A 20,586-nucleotide genomic window follows, 5' to 3' on the forward strand; every position below is an offset into this window, starting at 1 on the left:
TTTGGTCAGAACTGAATCTCACCATTCTATAGAGAAATTAATTTCAAAACCCTTTAAGATACAGACAGTAAGTGTAAGAGACAATATTATATGGAACTAAGTTCTTAGATAAAGAATATCCAGCTTTAGAGCTTTTCCTTGTTGTATCCTGAAGAGTAGATATTAATGTTAAATAAACAAAGCAGAAACCCCACTTTTTTGGGTTTCTTTTTAGAATGGATCCTAGGAGTCATGTAACACATGTAGGAAAAGGGGACAAATGCGTTTGAAAAATCTCCACAATAATTTTTTTATAGGGAGCAGCAAGAATGGGGCAGCTCCATGAGGGAAGACAAGCCAGGAGCCCAGGGTGACCAGCACAGAGGCAAGGGCAGGGACTTCTCTCACCAGGGCACAGTCCCACAGTGCCTAGGAAGGGCAGGTTGTTGACAGCTTGTTCCCATCAGCAGTCCAGTGACCATTAGACAATGTGAAAGGACCAGCTGGATACAGGGTCCATCTAGGAAGTTCAGTCAGAAACAGCAGGAGACAGGACTGGAGGTAAAACTGTGGAGTTGTGGGCTCCTCCAGGAAGTTCATTCAGCAATTCAGGATAACAGGAGATGGGACTGTGCCCAGCCCTGCACACAATACAGTTTGGACCTGCCTGAGCTACAATGGAACTCCTGGACTGGAGGACAGAGTGTATGTAGAAGCCTCAGGGAGGGCTGTTGAGGGCATCCAGGGCCCAGATATTCCTCACAAAAGGAGGGGAACATCAGTTAAAGGACTTGCTGCCACACCAGTGAAGTCAAGGAACATTCTTAATTTGTTTTCAAAGACAGTAGGATTGAGTATTTAATGTTTTAAATTTGGTAACTGTCTATAGAATTACTTTAATCTTTGTATCATTATGGCATTGTGGTTTTGTATATATTCCACTTGCTTTTAATTTTTAAAATTAAGTCCATGTAACTTTTCATTCTCTCCAAGTTATTTTCCTTTGGAGTGTCTTTTTTCCTTACAATATGACAGAAATTAATTAGAAGCAGTTTAGGGAAGGATTAAATATGGAATTGAGATAAGTTCACGGGAGATCTGCAGTATTGCCCAGACTGAATCAAGTCTTAAGAAACCAATTTTGGTTGTACTACCACTGATTTTTATCTGGTTTGACTCCTCTAGTTTTGTTTTTCCAAAATTACATGGGTAAAAAAGACCAATTGATGCAACATTATTAGAAGAATTGGTTAATGGGCATGAAAAATGCATAAAAAGTGAATGTCAGAAAAGAAACATAAAAGCAGCCTTAATGGCATTTGGAGTAAGATGAGAGTTTCTAGAGGAACATCTTAAAGGGCAAGAGAAGATCAGACAAGGAAAAGTATAGGGAAGGGAAGTAGCAGATTATGAGAACAGGCTGAGAAAAAGCAAGAGAAGGAAAAGAATTGAAAGCGAAAGGAAGACAAAGTGAAAAAATACATCTTCATAGTATTAGTATTGATTTTTTAATACTTTCTCTTGGACTATCTAAAGTTCTTAAGGAATTAACATAAACCACCCATAGATTTATTTTACCAGTGCTATAGACATTGCCATATAAAGTATGGGGATTCAGGGGAGCTTTGGGCATGGTTATTTAGCACTGCAAACACACAAATGCCTTTTCTTGGACATGTGCTTTATTTATGCATTTAGCACTGCCTTCAAACTGCTTAAGCCAAGCTGAGCTGCACCAGTCCAGTGGAGTGAATTAAACACTTCTGAACATTTGTAGGTACGAACCCAGGCAATAGGAAATAGGAGTCCAGTGTGGTCTTTGGGAAGGGAGAGAGGGCATCCATGAAGCTCCCGCATAGACTTACTAGCCTTTTTCTCTTGTGAAATGGGTGTGGAACAGCAGGGGGTTACATAGCTTTCCCAGTACTGCTCTGGAATGCTGCCACTGTGGACCCTCCTATTTCAATCCTGTTAGCATGACACAGGAGTACTTGACTCTCCCAAAAGCCATTAATTTCATGATATTTGTGGGTACTACTGTCTGTCTAAAACTCCATGGCCTGTTCCAAATAACAATTCTAAGTGTGACATCAGATTCTTTCCTCGCTCTTGAACGGTAGGACGTTAATCTCCAGTAATTTTTTGCCTATGAAATAATTGTTATAAAATGCTACAATGCTTCTGTCAGAAATGTAGTGGTCTCTATTTGGTTTTGTGCTTTTCATTTAGGTAGGTGTTTCTCAAGCTCATCTTTGACAACTTCACCCCCTGCATAGATGAGTTTCCATGCTATATGCACATTTATGCTATTATATGGTACTGTATACAGTATTATTGAACACTTTCTCCCTAATGGTTGCTATAGAAGTCTAGGATTCTTTGTGAAGAAGTTTATGTATCTTTCATTCAAGGGGTGATACTTTTTCTGCGTGTCATTAACGCACAGCCCACTTTATTTTGAGTTTTTACTTTCCTTTTTACTCCGTGTTCATGTTTGTTCTTCTCATGTTACACTAAGTTGCATAGACCATACTCTATTTTGTATATAAATTACTGTTGTTTGATCTGATATTTTAACAGAATATTTCCCTTTTTGCTTTTCTTAGGTTTAGCTCAGTCAGGTGCATGGGGTTGCTTTGATGAATTTAACCGCATTGAACTTCCAGTTTTATCAGTGGCTGCTCAGCAGATACATATTGTACTTCAGTGTAAGAAAAAAAAGAAACCTCAGTTCACTTTCACTGATGGTGACGTCGTTGACATGGACAGAGAATTTGGTATATTTCTGACTATGGTATGTCTGTAAATACATGTAAATTGCATCATTGTGAAAAATCTTTCCTGTTTCATTTCCTGGTGAAATTTTCCTGTTGAAATATTGGAACTGTCTGTTAGAAAATAGTTAATGAAACTTGAACAATAATTTGGTAAAATCATTATGATATTATTTTCTCTTGTTCGTATTTTTTAACTGGCTCTTAGGACTTGAGGTATGGATTTACCATTAACTACATATTTTAAGGACTTTTTTAGTTAATATTTGACAGATTGAGATTAAGTTTAACCCCCTTATATTTTTAGTCAAAGTCTATCAAAATAAACCAGAAGTAATTGACCACTGCAAGGACTACTGTAGTTGGTCTGGTCAGTATTTTACCACCTGTGAAATACTTTTGACCACAGTCCTAGAAGACAGCATGAAGGAAACCACCTTCACTCTGGTTCACTGGCCTCCTGAAGATTTTTCCTTGGTGTCTGTGGACTGCTTCTAGCAGTGCAGGAGGCAAACCAAGCTGGAAAGTGTAAGAATACCTTAAAAGCATCTTTGTATCTCTCCCTCCTTAGCTACCTATATACCCTTAACTCAAAATGGAAACCTTTGTTTTAGGGTGTCCTACCTTTGAAAAAGTGTTAATGTTATCACTGTAATTTGAGAAAGAGGGCAAATAAGTGCCATAAAAAGGCCAGGGGGAAGACAGTTTGGAAAGAGCTGAAAGAGATTAAGAAGTTACCGCTGCACAGCTAGTTGTCACAACTGAGTCATGCAGTACTCATATGAATGACTTAGACATCTTCAGTGAAAGGTCAGATCCATTACTTTAAATTATACTCAGTAATGGCTTGCACTGCTTGACTGACTTTGCACTGAAATGGTTGGGAATGCTCACAGGGGACAGTAACCTCCTGCACTGGAACGCTGTCAAGATTCTGAGGAAGTAACCATCTAAAAGAGCTCCAGCAAGATCTGTAAGTGGCTGTCAGTCCATATCTGTGGGTCTTGGACATCTCCAAACAATATGTGATACCCCATAGTTCATGAACTGCAGTATTGAGGCAACTGTGTACTGATGGGTAATTGTGACATGTTCAAGTTATCCTTTGTAATCTCGCATGTGCTCATCATTTGGCATGTGTTTGCCAAATGATAATCAGGAAAGATAAAACTTTCTATTGTGCCATTATTATATATTGTTTGGGTTTATAAATTGCATTTTCAGAACCCCGGCTATGCGGGACGACAGGAACTTCCTGAAAATCTGAAGATTCTGTTTCGCATGGTTGCCATGATGGTGCCTGACCGTAGCATTATTATGCGAGTCAAGCTGGCAAGTGCTGGTTTCCGAGACAACCAAGCCCTTAGTCAAAAATTCTATACACTCTACAAACTCTGTGAAGAGCAGTTATCTAAACAGGTAAAATAAATATTTGTCCAACTATAAGCTGTCACTAGATGGATATGGAGATAATATACTTTCATAGAATATGTAATTATTTTCACACTCATGAGCCTATACATTTTTAGGGTTTTCAGTTTCAAGTTCCAGAAACAGAATCTGAAATGATCATGTTGTTTTTACTTTTCACAGTAAATTGAGTAATATAGGGAGTTTGATTTGCGATTTGTAGACAGAGTGCAGTTACCGGAGGAGTTATGAGGAATGGTGTATATTGCTGTGCTGAACTTGCAGAGGACACATTTTTCAATGTCTTCACTTATGAAGGCCAGATCTATTTCAGAGGCAGTGTAAGAATTGTAACTAACTACAGAGTGCCTACAAGGCTCTGTTTTGCTGAGTGGTCCTAGAAACAGAAAACTGCTATTCCCTTTAGGATAGGGTATTTAAGTAGAAACAAAAGTGGTTCTTGCCTTTTGAATGCCCTGTACTGGCTGTCCACTAGAGGGTCTCAATGAGAAATTGTTGGAACAGTGGATAAATTGTAGCTCAAATGCCTGCTTGGGTTGAATAGTGATGAACCTGGGCTAACTGACGATAGTCTGTATTAAATAATTTCAGTTCTATACCATATATATATTAGTGCCTGGCCTTTGTAAGATGAAGTTTTCTTATTGCCTCAGTTTGTGTGGTCATTTTTTGTCCAGGAGATGTTTCTTTCCTTTAGTGTGAAAAAGGCATGTAAGCAGGCATCAGAAATTTGACCTTCTACCTCTGCAAAAGTGCTTTGCTTGTTTTGTGTTGTCACAGATTCTGGAACTGGTTCACCCTTGGACAATGTACTTAAAAATTTAATGCACACACCCAAACAAAACCTAACTGTGTACAAAACTTATTTTAACTATCTTAAGGGTGTACAATGTTTTATGCACAATGATTACTGCATCTACACAATGAGTGCAGAATTTCTCTCTGTAGTTTGGTCATTTCTTCAGCAGATATTGCCCTGCAGCCTCTGAGATAGCAAGATTCTCCATTTATCATGTTAATCAACATACTGAGCATATAAGCAAGCCTTATCAGTTGGCCTAGGGAATCATAGGAACTGCCCGGAGGACTCTGTGAAACTGCCTGAAATTCCCACCCAGAAAACTCCTGTGCCAATTAGTCAAATGCTTTGTTGTCAAGGCAGGTAGCTCAATCACCTTGTCTCAGATCAGTCCTTTGCCTCATATATGCTGATGCTAGCAAGGAAGTTCCTTCATATTTATGAAAATTAATGACCAAGTGCTCCGGGTGTGCACATGGGCACAGCCCTTACACACTCAGCTACATCACAATTTTATATCTGCATCTTACGCTTATATCTTTCTTATAACTTAAATTCCGTAGTTCTTTCTATGTAAGCCATGATGTCAGTGGGGAATAGTCTTCCATGAGTATTTATAATATTTCTTCAGAACCACCTAACATTTCTACAGTATTCATCAGAGAAGCCTGCTATGGTGATCTTTCTTCTAACCATTTATATCATGCATCATATAATGGATCACTATACTCGGTATCATGAACTAGGAAGCACAGCTTTCTGCAAGCCCATGGTAGTATGCTAGTTTGTCCTGCCTGTGCCTGTGAGCAGCCCTTTGGACAGTCCTGCTCTTGTATAAATCCATTATATACTGTTATAAAATCAGAGAAAAACTGACGGGTTCTATACATCTTCTCAAAGTGACATCAGCTAGAGAGGCTCAGCACCTTGTCTAGATGAGCTTTGACTATCTCCAAGGATAAACGCTGCACAGCCTCTTTGGTCAAGCTGTTGAAGTGTCTGACCACCTTGTCTAGTCACTATTTGGTCTGTGAGTATGTTATTGGAGACAGTGTTGAAATCTCCTGGAATGGCTCTGCCAGGCTGTGTTGCCCTTCTAGCAGATATTGGGGTGTGTCAAGCTCCTGCTGAGGATCAGGGCTTGCAAAGATGAGGCTAATTCCAGTTGTTGAAAGAAAGATTCATCAGCTTCTTCCTTATCAGGATGTTTGCAGCAGACATCTGCCACAATGTTGTTGAGCCCTCTAATTCTAACACAAATTCTCTCAGCTGGGCTCATTAGCCGTCCTAAGGGAAAGCATTCCTACTCTTTCACTTTTAGGGGCAATTCCCTATCCCTCCGTCCTGGCTTGTCCTTCCTAAAGAAGCTGTATCCATCCATTGTGCCTATCCCCCCCACATTTCCTAGTTTGACTGTAACCCTGTAAAGCTGTACCTGCACACAGAGCTGTAATATTTCCCTGTTTTGTTGTCATGCTGCATGCCTTAGCAAACAGGCACTTCAAATTAGCAGCTGCTTCTGCTTCTGCCACAATGCTGTTCTCTTCACCCTTCCTTATCTGCACACATACACTCGAGAAGGGTCACTTTCCACACTGTTCCACAATTCTTGACGTCTCTCTTGTCCACCACAGACTGGATCTTCTGCTTCTCTGTTGGGTCCACCACTTCCTCACTTGAATGTGTTGTTATTGTAGTAGTAATGAAATAATTTGAAACACTTGCTAAAGTTCCTTGTGAAGTTTGTTGTAGGTTGGGGAATACACCTAGTGTAATATGTAATTATATAGAGAGAGATCTAATGAGTTAATCAGATTAGATACAGGAGTCTCATGAACTGAACATATTTCTAAGAGTACTGTGGGACATAAATTGCTTCTGTGTAGCCAGAAAACAAAAATTATAAAGTACAGACAGTCTTAGAGGCATATTTGATTAGACATTAGGAAGAAATTCTTGACTGTAATGGTAGTGAGACACTGGAACAGGTTGCTTGGTGAGGTTCTGGACTCCCCATCTCTGGAAGTGTTCAAGGCCAGCTTGGATGGGGCTCTAAGTAACCTAGTCTAATGGAACATTTCCCTGCCCATGGCAGGGGGTTGGAACTAGATGATCTTTAAGGTCACTTCCAACTCAAACCATTCTGTGACTCTATAATTCATATTAATCTTTCTTTCCTAGTGGAACTTATTTATTTAATTTTTTGATGGTAAATTTGGAATTCCAAGTTAAGTAATGCTGGGTTTTCCAGGCAGTTGACTGGAAAGATCAGGGTCACATAAAGAGCCAGTGCAATAGGAAATGGCAGAACACTGCCTGTTTTCAGCAGATGCAATATATCAACAGGAGAAAATAATAAACAAGCAAGCATTCACCAGCTGAACTTATGCCGCAGAAGATATAAAAGGAATGTGCCGGAAGAAATACATGAAGACCTCCAGACATTTTATACACACAAATGCAGACTCTATAGAAAGAGGAACTCTGACTCACAAGTAGCCAAAGGCACCCAGAGTGACTGTCATCTCCTTCGGTAAAGAAAAACAATAAACAGTAAAGTAAAAGAATAGTCCTTAGCAAATGTGGGAAGCTCGAGGTGTCCACAAGCCTGTGCAGGAGTTATTCTGACAGAGGCCCCAAAGCTGAATTATTTGGCTTTGTTACAGGACTTCTTCCCCAGTACCTCCTTCCACAAAGCCTCACACAGCTTAGGAAAAAACAGAAACTGAAAAGAAAAACCTAAAAAAGCTTGAAAGCAAGTGAGGTGATAAACCCCTTCTGGGAATCATCTCTTTAAGGTGCTTTCATATGGAAAAAACCACTGATATTCCTTTTTTCTTTTCCCCATGGAACAAACTATGCTTCTAGTACTGAGACCTTTTTTTTTTTTTCAGATTTTTTATTCTTCCTTACGAGAGCACCAGCTATACCACTGCAGTCCATTTTGCTCAAGCACAATCTTTAAAGATTGCTGTTAAAAGATGTAGCAAAGAAATAACTCATAATCCACATTTGTCAGTAAACACGCGCTGTTCTGTGCCATTCCTGAAAGGCAAAACCATTGTAAAACTAGAAAACAGATTAAGGTAAATACGTGATTGTCACCTTGAACCACCCATCATGCATGTCAATTGGAATGCACCAGAAATTCTGTCTTTAAAAGTCATTTAAGTTTATTTTATATTTTCTAGTAGGTATGAAAGTATTTCTTCAAATTTAACAAAGTCATCGCTTCTATAGAATCATCAGCTGGTGTAAGTTGGAAGGGACCTCCAGAGGTCACCTTGTCCAACTTCCTGCTTAGCACATTAGTGCAGGTTGCTAAGGCACTTTCTGAGTTTTGAATATCTCTGAGGATGGAGATATTCATTCTCTCTGGGTACTTTTTCTGTGTTAGGCCACTCTCATTGTGAAGAATTCTTCATTACACAAACTGTTGCAATTTCCCCCTTTGAAAATTTTGACCATTGCCTCTTTTCCTTTCATGTAGTCATCATTTGCTGGACTCATTCCAGTATGTCAATGATAGTCATCTAGCATGGAGAAAAAGAAATGTATCAGTCCTTGTCATGATTCTGGGCATCTCACTAGGACATGCCATTTACCGAATAATGATGAAGTCAGGTGACATCTGACTTCATCAACGTCACATGAAGTTGTTAATCTTTTTGTGTTATTGTTACATCTACAAATAAGATTTCCTGGCAGTATGTGGCTGCATATTCATACCTAACTTTTTCAACTGGTAACAACCTGGCACCTGATTAAATAATAGAAAATGAGGCAGGGCAGAGCCTTGAGGAATCATCCAGTCACCTTTCTGGAGGAAAAATAATTCTTAATTAAATAATTTGCTATAAATGTTTGTCACTGTTCTTACCATTTTCTATTGATGGATAGGTTGCAGTTTCCCAGGCAACCTGATCCAAAGTTTCATTTTTGTTCTGGTCACAATATTTTCTCCAAAAGTTCGCTCGAATCCCCCTTGCTGTAGTTAAGCGCATTACTTCTTTCCCTTCCTTTTCCTCCTGTCTTCCTCTTTGCAGGTCTCTTTTGCACGTGGAAGACTTTTACCATCACTCATCCTGCATATTTGCTCTTCCTACTTCTACAGTAGATTTTGTATTACTTTTTCCAGATATAGCATGTTTTCTAGTCAACTGATAACATTTTTTTCTTTTCAAATTTCTCTTCCATAGGGTTCATCTTCAAATGTGGAATCCAGCCTTTGGGCACAGTATAGAAATGCCAGCTACAATGGAAATATATTTTCAATTGTCCTAAAAAGGATACTTGTATTTTTATTGCCCACTAAAATTGCAGATAAGTCATTGGGCAGCTTGTGACCTCAATGCAATGTCAGATATTTTTCCACAAAGCTTTCTGCACCTGATTTGTTTCTCAACTCAGTGAAGGAGAGTTGTTACTCTGTATTTGTGCAGTTGGTTGTTACCATCTGTAGTATTTTGCACTTGCCTTTAGTTAATTGCATCACACATAGATAATGTGTTGAATTTCTCTTGGTAATTTTGAACTTTAGATGTGATCTAGTTCACCAGTTTGGTATGATCTGCAAACCTAATCAATAAGTTATTTCTTACTGAAAATTCTGGGATTTATAGGGTCATTATATTTATTTGTCAGCCTGGGAAATAGGGGTGGGCTTTGTACCACCAGAAAGTACACTTTCTGGTATGGACATACAACACTAGAAAATATCTTCAGGATTTGATAACGACAAAACTGGAAATCTATTTGAAAAGACAAAGAGCTGTGAATTTAATCATATTTAGAAGTTCAATAACATTTATTTATTTAGTGAATTTAATTTTCAGCCCTCTCTTGAATTTTGTTTTGATCAGTTTGATCTTTATAGTTCCAATTTTGTTTATGCTTTATTTCAAGGTTCACTATGACTTTGGGCTTAGAAATATCCTGTCTGTTTTAAGAACACTTGGAGCAGTGAAAAGATCTAATCCCCAAGAGCCAGAGAAAACTGTTGTGATGAGAGTTCTGCGGGACATGAACCTCTCCAAACTGGTACTGTAACACTGGTGACTTTACCCAACAGAGTATTTTGTTTGCATTTTTAAGGATCTTTATTGTGCACTTTGAAAAGCTATTTTTCGTCAGCAGTTGGATACATTATTTTGCAGTTTTTAGTATGATTTATAAGTGAGTTGAGAATCAGAATACAGTTACTGTGTGAGCGCAATTTGTCTTTTAAGGAGAGGAAAACACATCATAAGCTTTAGCTGAAATAGTCTTTGGAAATACCATGAGATCCTGGGGGATCTACCTGGTCCTCTAATTGGCTCTTGTTTTTAATTCTTTTTACCCTAAGGAGAGAAAGAAAGAATACATTGTATTAACTTTTAATAATGTCATCAAAGATCCTTCTTAATCCGGAATTTCAATTTATACATTTCTTGGGACTCTGTTGCCTTTTCAGAACATCATAAGAATTGCATTAAGTGAGGTAATTGGAAGCAGCTAACACCTACTTGTATAGTCTAATGTCTTTAGATAATACTATTTAAAGTATTCATCTTTCTTTCTATTGCTGTAATTAAAAGGTTATAGCATGTCTAGACTCTGTGTATTTACCTTGGGAGCCAGTTTGGTGATGGAACCAATTATTCTGTTTCTAATGTTAATCTATTCAGTGCATTGGTATATGTGTTCAAACCTATAGCCATGCTTCAGTGATTTACAGAAGGAAAAAATCATAAAAGTTCTAAGGCAAAGTATGATTGGAATAAATCTTGCTGGCTTATGTAGCAAATGAAGAAATGTGTGTATATACACTGAAGAAAACTGTATTAAGTTGTTAGAGTTTTTATCAGCCTAAAGTATTTAATTTAGAAATTACTACTTGTGATTTCACTGTATGAAATTCACTTCATAAAACTGATGGATAATTATAATATTTTCTTTGGAAGAGATAAGATTTTCACTGCCATCTTTTAAACAGCTTATCTTGAAGATTGTTTACAACTATAATAATAATTTTGATGAATAAATAATGTATTTCCCCTTACTTTATCCTTGACAGGTGGATGAAGATGAACCTTTATTTATGAGTCTCATTAATGACCTGTTCCCTGGAATTACTCTGGATAAATCTGGGTATCCTGAACTACAGTCAGCCATCCAAAAACAGACAGAAGAAGCAGGGCTTATTAATCATCCACCATGGATACTTAAACTTATTCAGCTGTATGAAACTCAACGAGTCCGACATGGTTAGCATGCTAGATGAGGCTTTGAGACTGCATTGTATTTGAGACTATATTATATTATCTGCCATTAGAATGCAGATTAATTTCATGAAAATTGTTTTAAAAATTTGAACAGATGCCATTTTTAGAGCCTACGTGGGTATTTTGCTTAGGAAGCTGTTACGACCTTTTTTTAGTGTGCAACGCTTTGTTGTATTATGTTTTTATTGGGAGTATGAGTGTGGCCTTTGGTGATTGAAATTTCTATAGAACAAGTTAAAATTGATACATTAAAATCCAGAAACAGCAATTTTGTTCAGTGTTCTGAAAACAACTGCTGCTCTCAGACAGATTCAGTCATGAAGCTCGAGTATAAAGTTACTGTGAGATTATAGTGTTGAGAAGATTACACAAAATAATCTCTCAAACCTTTACTTTGATAGATTCTACCATGTATGAGATATAATTCGAAGTGTTTTCTTTGTGATCGATTCTTGCCATTTATACTGAAGAGAAATAAACTTTCTTCCTGCTGGATCAGGGGAGTTAGACAAGATGGACTCCAGAGGTCCCTTCCAGCTTCAACCATCCTTTGATTATATGAAAATGCATTTTTACAGTGCAGAAAAGGCCATTGAGCAAAGTTTATCCTGTCCTAGGAAAGGTATCAAAGACAGTAGTAAATCCAGGTTTACAATTCATAGCTCAGTGGAAAAAAAATACCCCCACTTTGAAATGTCCCCCATACCCCCAAACTCTAACTAATGATTTTTTGGTAAAATAAGGGGAAAATATAAAGGAAATGTAACTAAAGCAGCAAAGATTTATGAAGATACCATCCTTCTTATTTTCATGTCATAATAAAAGAATAGTCAGCTTAAACTAATGAAATAAATGAAATACTCCTTCACATACCACAGTCTGAGTCCTTAATGCCTCAAACTTGTAATTCAGACCAAAGAACTGGTTAGTGCTGTGCAGACTTACTAATTTACGTCCAGATCTCTGGATGCAGTGTTCCATATCAAACCATAACAACTATTTCTATATAGGAACCATGGAAGTTTTGATTATTTCAGTTATGATTAAATGTGTCTCTTTTTAAAAGAAGCTGTTTGATTTGTGATACACAACAGCTTCACTGTTCCTCAGAAATCTTCATGATCCACTGTGGTATTCTTCTTAGATGCCTCTTCTCTCCACACATCCCTACTATTCTCCTACAGGAGATCATGCAGCTCCAATTGTCCGAACAGTTGGATGCTCAGACCTTTCTATGACAGAAGTTACTGCATTGAGGGAAAAAGATTATCTTTTCCTGATTTCCATTTGTCCTACTCATGAACTTCAATTTACAGAGAGGTCACCATGGGATTTCAAATAATGAGGAAAAATCTGTAAAATTTATTACTTAGTTGAAATATGGCAGTATGTGCACATGAAGTGCTTCTACACACATACACACGCATACACACATAGAGATTCAGTGCATGGGTCCTGAAATCTGTTTGGCATAACAATTTTGGTTGAAATACCACTGAAACCAGCTGAAAAGCCATTTGGTTAACATTGAAGAGCTTGTATTAGATTTCCCCATATGTAACATATGGCACGAGTAAGTGATTTTCTGAGTCCTCAGATTGTTTTGGGGAATGTCCAGCTCCCTTTAGTTTTAGAGAAAATATCACACAATCTGCATTGCACTGGATTAGGTTTGTAATTTGGGTTTGTGCTTGTTCCACACCTTTGTTGAAGACGTTTTCAAAGCCAACTAAGGATTATGTTATCCAGTTGCCTTTAGGTCTAATAGGAGCTGTCTAGGTCCCTTAAATGACTTTGGAAGTCTCAATTTGAATGTCCCATCTGATTTTGGACAGATTTATTAGGTGATTTAGAAAACATAACAAAAAAAGTTCAACCATAGGCTCAATTTATTATTGAAGACATGATTTATTTTTCTTTGGTAATGTGTATACACTGATGAAATTGTGTGGTTGCTCTTAAATGGTTTTATGTAAGAAAGAGGTGTTAAAATGCCAGCATGGATGGATGCAGGTACATGTTTTTGTTACTTTTGCATTGGAAAGATGCACTCAATTTTGTATATCATTGGACAATTCTCATTCTCATTAGATTGATTTAGAAATTACTGCATTTGTTTGCCACCATTCATGTCAATGTCATTGCATGAGAATATCAAGAGACAGTTGTGTTTTCCCGTTAGAAAAAGGAAAATAACTGCCTGAGGGAGGATACAGACCCACATAGGCTTGCATATCATACTAGAGAGACATTTACAGAGGCCTTTTAATAATAGTTTCAAATTCTGTTTCAGTCCACATTAAGTGGAATGAGAAACATGCTTATGTATTGGCTTTTGATAAAAATAGAACAGGGATCATTGATGCAATGAACCATTAAATGGTAGGACAACACATTGACATTTCATTTTAAACCATATTTGTATTGTTTTAAGGTATGATGACTCTAGGTCCAACTGGTGCAGGAAAGACAAAATGCATTAATATTTTGATGAAAGCAATGACAGATTGTGGTGCTCCTCATAAAGAGATGAGAATGAACCCAAAGGCAATCACAGCTTCCCAGATGTTCGGTACCCTTGATGTTGCTACAAATGACTGGACAGATGGTATTTTCTCTACATTATGGAGAAAAACTTTAAAAGCAAAGAAGGTAATGGATGTTGCATCATGATAGACATTTAATACTGTTTCCATAAGGTGTTTTCATGAGTGTCATTATCTGTCATTTATCTGAAAGGTCGTCCATTATAAAATCAAATGGGAATATGCAGTGTTAATTTTACTTTGTGTCTGATGAGCTCAATGTGCACAAGAGTCAGAATTATATACACATCCCAGACAGCACTAGGCCTTCCAAGCATTTGAGGTTCCAGAATTAATTTAGAAAATATTTTAAGGGGTTTGCTTCCTTCTGTAAGCAGTTTAAACACAAAAGCAAAGTGTGTTCATGTTTTGATGTGAGAACAGGAAAGTCAATTTTCTCCTGTCTGGTTTTAATTCATTGCCACTCTATTTCACTAGTTGTATAGGAATGTAAGGCTTTGGTAAGAAACCGGTGTAGGCATTTCCCAATTCCCTTATCAAACTTGCAGATCATGTTTCATGGAGTCATAATTACACTCACATCTTCTGAACAGCCACTCAGTTCTGACTTGGAAAATGGGAAGCCTTACATGAAATACTTGGGTAACATCCCACAAGGACTGACTTTATGCTTGTGTCTATGACTGCATTTAGTGGGAAACATTTTCATCCATCTTGATGGATGCTGGGTTGGCTGATGTACTTTTGTAGAAGAAAGATACAATTTTCTGGTTAGTACAGCACAAATTAATTTTTGTCACTGTTTCTTAATATCCTTTTTGTTGTGACACAAGATGACAAAGGAAGAACTAAAATCACTGAGCAAATTATAAATATTGCATTTTTAGATTGCTTTTTTGCTGAGCACCAAATTATGGCATTATTTACATCTAAGAGTACGTTTTCTGATATTACATGAATGTGTATTTTTGGTCAATGTAAGTAAAGTTGAGTGTGTATGTCTATCCTTTTTTTTAGGGGGAGCATATCTGGATAGTTTTGGATGGACCAGTTGATGCAATATGGATCGAAAATCTGAACTCTGTTCTGGATGATAATAAGACCCTTACTTTGGCCAATGGAGATCGTATTCCGATGTCCCCCAATTGCAAAATTATTTTTGAACCTCACAACATTGACAATGCTTCCCCTGCCACAGTTTCTCGTAATGGGATGGTCTTCATGAGTTCTTCAGTGTTAGACTGGAAGCCTATTTTAAGGGCTTGGCTGCAGACACTACCTGTTACGTACTCTGACATCCTATGGAATTGCTTTAATGATGCATTTCAGGTACTTAATTAACTACTTCAGAAAAAAATTGCATTTTTTATTCTTTATTTAATGAAACATTGCTGCTTCCTAAGTGCTCTTTCAATTATTTACATTTCTTTGTTTATGTAATAAACTAAAGATGAAGGATTAAAAAAAAGAGAAAATTATCTCTATCATTTATAAATGACTGAAACTATAACAGATAAATAATCTGGGTGTTTTGGTTTTGCCTCCATACGATAGTTGGCAATGAATTGTTAAACCTGTGATTATTTTATATTGCATGTTGGCAAAAACAGATACTTTCTTTACTTGTAATTTTAATACTGTAATTTTAATTCCTGTTAGGATACACAAAGGAAGTGGGTAAACTTCTTCTTTTGTTTTAAATATAAAGAAGTAAATTCAGAAAGGAATCAGGCTAGGTTTACTCTGTGGAACAGGAATGCATTTGGTGCATTAGCTATTTTTAAAAGACATTCTATAATTCAAATTAATCCAGAGTAGTTCTGTGCTCTGTGCTGCTCTGAAGCTCTGACTATAATGCTGGAGTTCTGACTATAGTTGTCTCTTCTGATTTTATTATCCATGTTTCTGTTCCAATGGAAATTTTTGAAACGTCATCTCTTTGATACATTTTCTGACTAAATTGTGTTCAATCAGTAGATCAAAAGCAGGAATCCTGAATGTTTTTCCCCCTGTGTCTGGCCTTACCTTACTGAATCATTAGAAAGGTTCCAGCAATATTATGGATGGTTGTACTTGATACTGGGTATAAAAGCATAACCTCAGTAGTATACTTCAATCAAATTGAAATATTAATTTCTGGTTTTGAATGTTTTTAAAGAAATAATTATGCCTTTGCAACCTTTCAGAGTTGTTATCTTCTGATTTCCTCAATATTTGTGAAATAAATGCAACTTCCAACATATCTTGGTTTTCCATCAGCTTGGTCCTGCCTGTTTACTCATTTAATTGGTGTTGGATTTCACAGTGGTTTCTCTTGTAATATTTTTCATTGCTCTTGCATTTTAAAAACATGGTTTTTAATGAACTTTGAGTGACATTTCAGAAAGCTTTTTATAGATCATGATAAAAGCAGTGATTGATATATACTTAGAATGCCCGGAACGTTAACAAATGTCTTCTTTCTACTTTTCATTTCAGTGCACATTTACTTTAAAACCAATGTTTAACAAGCTATTCATTTTGTTCTACCTCCAAAACATAATGATATGACATAGTATTTACTGCAGCAGAAAGAGAAACAATTCTGATAATGAGTTTTAAAATATGCTTCCAAAGTAATGTATGTGGGTCAATTCACTCCTTCTTTGCCACAATTTTATTTATATTTTATGCTACAACTTGCTCTGAAAACATAACAACAACATTTAAAATGCCCAAGCCTGAAGCAATAGCAATAAAGTCCAGAAAAATATGTATTTTATTAGATTAAGAAATGAAAATGCAGTGAAATATGAAGTTAGTTCAGTGCTGAAGGCTGCATTTAGAACTATCAAAATGTAAATGAAAGCTGTCATGCTGGCAGTTTTCTTTCACTTCTAATGTGCTGTCTTTGCTTCTCAAATAATAGAGGCAATAAAAGTGATTTTACAGATGAGAGTAACACTACTTTTGTGTTCACATGGCTCTTTTTATAGTTATTATTTTCTCCCACATTAAAAAGAAAAGGATAAAATTCAATAAGAAGGTTTTTCAAATAAGTTTCATCAACAGTGGTAGTCAAACCCCAGATATAGACCTTGATGAATTTAATGCTAGTATTAAGAAAAGCGTGGATATAAACATCTTAGAAAGATCTGATTTTTCAAAGAAAACGATGATTAGACTATAGATGGAAATATAGTAACCAAGGAGACTCAGTCTTAAGTAGACATACAGAGACTTTCTGAAATTAATCTAATCTCAACTAAAATAGATGTAAGACAACTGCTATAATAATTCCAATTTCCTACAAAACACTCTCATTATTTATGCTAATCAAAATAGTATTTGTCACTGAAAGTCTTCATGTTGGATAAAGTAATTAACAAAGTTAACAAAGGTGCAGCAGGTAGCAGTAATGGAGGAGGAAACATCAGAGAATAATAGTTGTGAATCAGCAGAAAGAATATATTCATTCATTTCATGTGTATTATAAATGGCACTCTAAGTCATCATTTTTTATACATTAAAAAAAAATCAAAATCAAAGTACAAAAGACAGAAAGTCCCAAACCAAAACCAATCCAAGTCCCAAACCCAACCTTATTTTGATTTAAGATTATTTCAGAGTCCTTTCTGTTTCCACAGGTTTTTTTTTTTTTTAAACAGTGATTGAGGGGCTGGAATTTCCCCCTTCCTTTCCCAATTCTTTCTTCTCAGCAACATTTCCTGCTTCACAGTAATTTCAAATAAACTCCCATCCCTATAAAAAGACTCTACTCTCTTACATTTAGAAGCTCTACTGCCAATTCCTGGTCTGTGAATGATGCTGCTACCTGTAAGAAACAGAATTGCTTAGCTGATGGAAGTAATTATCTGAGACAGTTTCAAAGAACTGAAATTACTAAAATAATTACCTGAGTGGTGTTATTGAGATTGTCTGTGAAGTGTGAAGCTCAAACCAGTGATGGATGTTATGTGAATAGCATAAGTTTCAGCACATCTATGTATTGTTTAAATGAAAAAATGTAGTAGCAACTTAAGTTTCAGATTTGACTAATTTTCTCCCTCCACATTAAATCTCACATTAATCCAATTTGTGTAAAGGCTGGCATTGCCCCTGGAGCATAGAGCTGAATATATAATCCAAAGGGTTTCTTACCTTTAATATTTTTATGTTAAAATTAATATTACAAGTGTTAATAACTTTCTATTACTGAGTTGTTCTTTTGCTTGTCTAAATCCTTTGAGTATATTATGAGCTTCCTGTCCTGAGGAGTATTCTGTAGTCTGAGTTCTATAGTGACTGTACCCTATGCAAAAGGAGTCTTCCTTTCATATGAGCTTTTAGCCTCTGACTTCGTTTTTCAGTCTCCTTGTAAGGGATAGCAATTTCCTCATCCAAATTCTTTAAAATTTATGTATATTTGTTATGACCCAGCTCATTTTTCCAGTCCCCCTGTCCAAATAATTCATGCAAATTTCTGTGTTAATCTTGCATCCTTTTTTCATTGTTTTAAAAATTGTAGTAGTAATAAAATACTAGCATATATGGAACTGATTTTTTTTTCATAAACTCAAAGAAAAAGAAAACATTAAAAAGCCCTTCATAAACTTCAGAAACCTCACTGGAATCATAAGTACCATAAAACTAGTTCTGGTGAAAATTGGGCTCTTGATAATACAGAATACTTTGACGCATGAAATATCTTTATTCTGTGTGTGTCAAATCAATTATTAAACAATTTACAGTGCCCTATGAGACATCTAGTCTATTTTACAGATGAAGAAGCTGAATCTCAGTGAGACTTAGCTCCAGATTCTAAGTGTCTTAGATTTGAATTTCCCACACTGCTTGTGGGCACTCCCCTGTGGCACCCACAACCCCCTCAGTTACTCGGCTGAGCCCCCTATGTCCCACTGGGGGCAAACCAGGCATTTTTGAGGGAAAGCCACAAAATGACAGTGCGCAAAGGTGGTAGCACTTTTGCTTGTCTGCAAGGAATTACAAAAGAAGCAACCTGATAGAGTGCGTGGTATCCCTGCCCATGGTGGGGTGAAGGAATTAGATGACCTCTAATGTTCCTTGCAACCCTACCCATTCTATGATTCTGTGTATGCCCACACTCAGACTGTCTTCTTAGACCACTTATCCATGAGCCTACTCCAGTTTAAGAGGCCTAAGTGAGTTTTTTGATCACAATATATATTTTTGTTGTGTGCGTTACCTGGTATTCTAGTGGGATGGAACTCAGGTGGATGGGTAAAAATATTGATTCATTCTCTGTAACAATAAATATCAGCATAGGGCACTTGGAGAGCTTCAGTGGCAAAAATGAAACTGAGAAGTGAAACAAGGCTGGTGAGCATGTGGGTAAACAGCTGAGTGATTTTTTTAGAAGTATATAAGTAAATTGTTTATGTCTTTGGGTGATTGAATGTTTCCACTGTCTTAGCTTTCTCCCTGACAAGACATGACATCTATGAATGGAATTCCTCTGAAATTACTGTGTCCTATAGTATCCCTCTTATACTTTCACTTCCCAGAATGAGTGGCCAGTGTTGATTTCCAAAGATTATGAGGGCAAATGGAACCCATAGGGAGAGAGTTATATTAAAGATTGTTGAACGAAGGTAGAAGTAGGTCATAATTTACATCAGTCCGCACTATTGGATGGCAATTGATATTTTAAAACTTTGCACTGCAAATCTCAGGGAGGACTTTACATCAATTTGAAACTTTGCTCAAGATGTCGCAAAACACTTGACAGAGGCAGACACAGTAGCCATCATTATGAAGAAACCTGAGGAAAGTCCAACTTCCATTAAAACAAATTAAAAAAAATATTTTTGGATCTTGCCAGGATTCTACAGGAAAATGAGAATATTGGTTTCAAGAGGGACTGGTACAGTATGGTGCAGTCAGAACAGATCAGACAGATAGAAATTTATAGTGGTGAGCTTGTGCATTGTATATATATGTATCATCAGTGCTTTTATCTTCCTATACAAAAATGTCAGTGGTAGATTAAAATCTCCAGCGGAGAGCACAAATGGCAGGCAGATCCTTGAAGTAACTGAAAAGCAGTCTTCAAATTGCTCTTCAGGAAATTACTTTATGGAGCTCATACAAGTAGCTCTGCTGACTCTGGTACATCAAAGTTATTTTCCTAATATGCTATTGTTAGAAAAAATTCATGGTCAAAGACTGAATATTTATAAGCCCAGAAATGGGGAAAAATGTTGTTTTGAAGGAAAGTTTAGAATGTATTTGAAAATAAGGAATTGGTCTCATCTAAGAAAAAATCATACCATTGAAACTGGTAAAGAAATCTTTAAATAATGTTTTTTTCTTCCCAGGATTTGATGGATTTTGTTTTCTCTGCTGTGACACCAAAAATGTCGATTTTAGAATGTATGTACATCAAGCAAGCTATTGACCTCCTACAGGTAGATATGGTATCCATTTTTCTCTCTCAGATTCTGTGATTTTTTGTAGGAGGGCAGTAGTTCTGTACTGCATCCACTTTGCAGGGTTTGCTGCCTGGCCGAGACGAGAAGCAGCTCAGTGAGGAACATATTGCTCGCTTGTTTGTTTTCGCTGTGATGTGGTCAGCTGGAGCCCTTCTGGAGCCAGATGACAAGCTGAAAATGGAGCTGTTCCTAAGGAAGCACTCTGCAGTGAAAGAGCTTCCAGCTGTGAATGGAGAGGAAACCATGTTTGAATTTGGTATCAATGCCTGTGGCCAGTGGGAGCACTGGTCAAAGAAGGTTTGTACACTGCAACATGCTAAGCTTTCTCAATGGGTATACAAA

At 36.9% G+C, this 20,586-nt stretch overlaps 1 protein-coding gene across 1 annotated transcript in view; it reads left to right on the forward strand.

Annotated features, from left to right (window-relative positions):
- LOC121672841 (dynein heavy chain 5, axonemal-like) overlaps positions 1-20,586 on the forward strand; it is a 145,199-nt gene that overhangs the window by 48,341 nt on the left and 76,272 nt on the right. Inside the window, exons 39-46 of the mRNA XM_042045748.1 lie at positions 2,586-2,773; positions 3,978-4,172; positions 9,889-10,023; positions 11,039-11,228; positions 13,681-13,898; positions 14,810-15,121; positions 20,131-20,220; positions 20,305-20,541. Of these exons, the coding sequence (XP_041901682.1) occupies positions 2,586-2,773; positions 3,978-4,172; positions 9,889-10,023; positions 11,039-11,228; positions 13,681-13,898; positions 14,810-15,121; positions 20,131-20,220; positions 20,305-20,541 (1,565 nt within the window). The remainder of the gene's footprint in view (positions 1-2,585; positions 2,774-3,977; positions 4,173-9,888; positions 10,024-11,038; positions 11,229-13,680; positions 13,899-14,809; positions 15,122-20,130; positions 20,221-20,304; positions 20,542-20,586) is intronic.

Source organism: Corvus kubaryi, unplaced genomic scaffold (assembly GCF_017639235.1).
Source record: "Corvus kubaryi isolate FWS band 111438036 unplaced genomic scaffold, C.kubaryi_AGA036_p1.0 65000, whole genome shotgun sequence".
Classification (NCBI taxonomy): domain Eukaryota; kingdom Metazoa; phylum Chordata; class Aves; order Passeriformes; family Corvidae; genus Corvus; species Corvus kubaryi.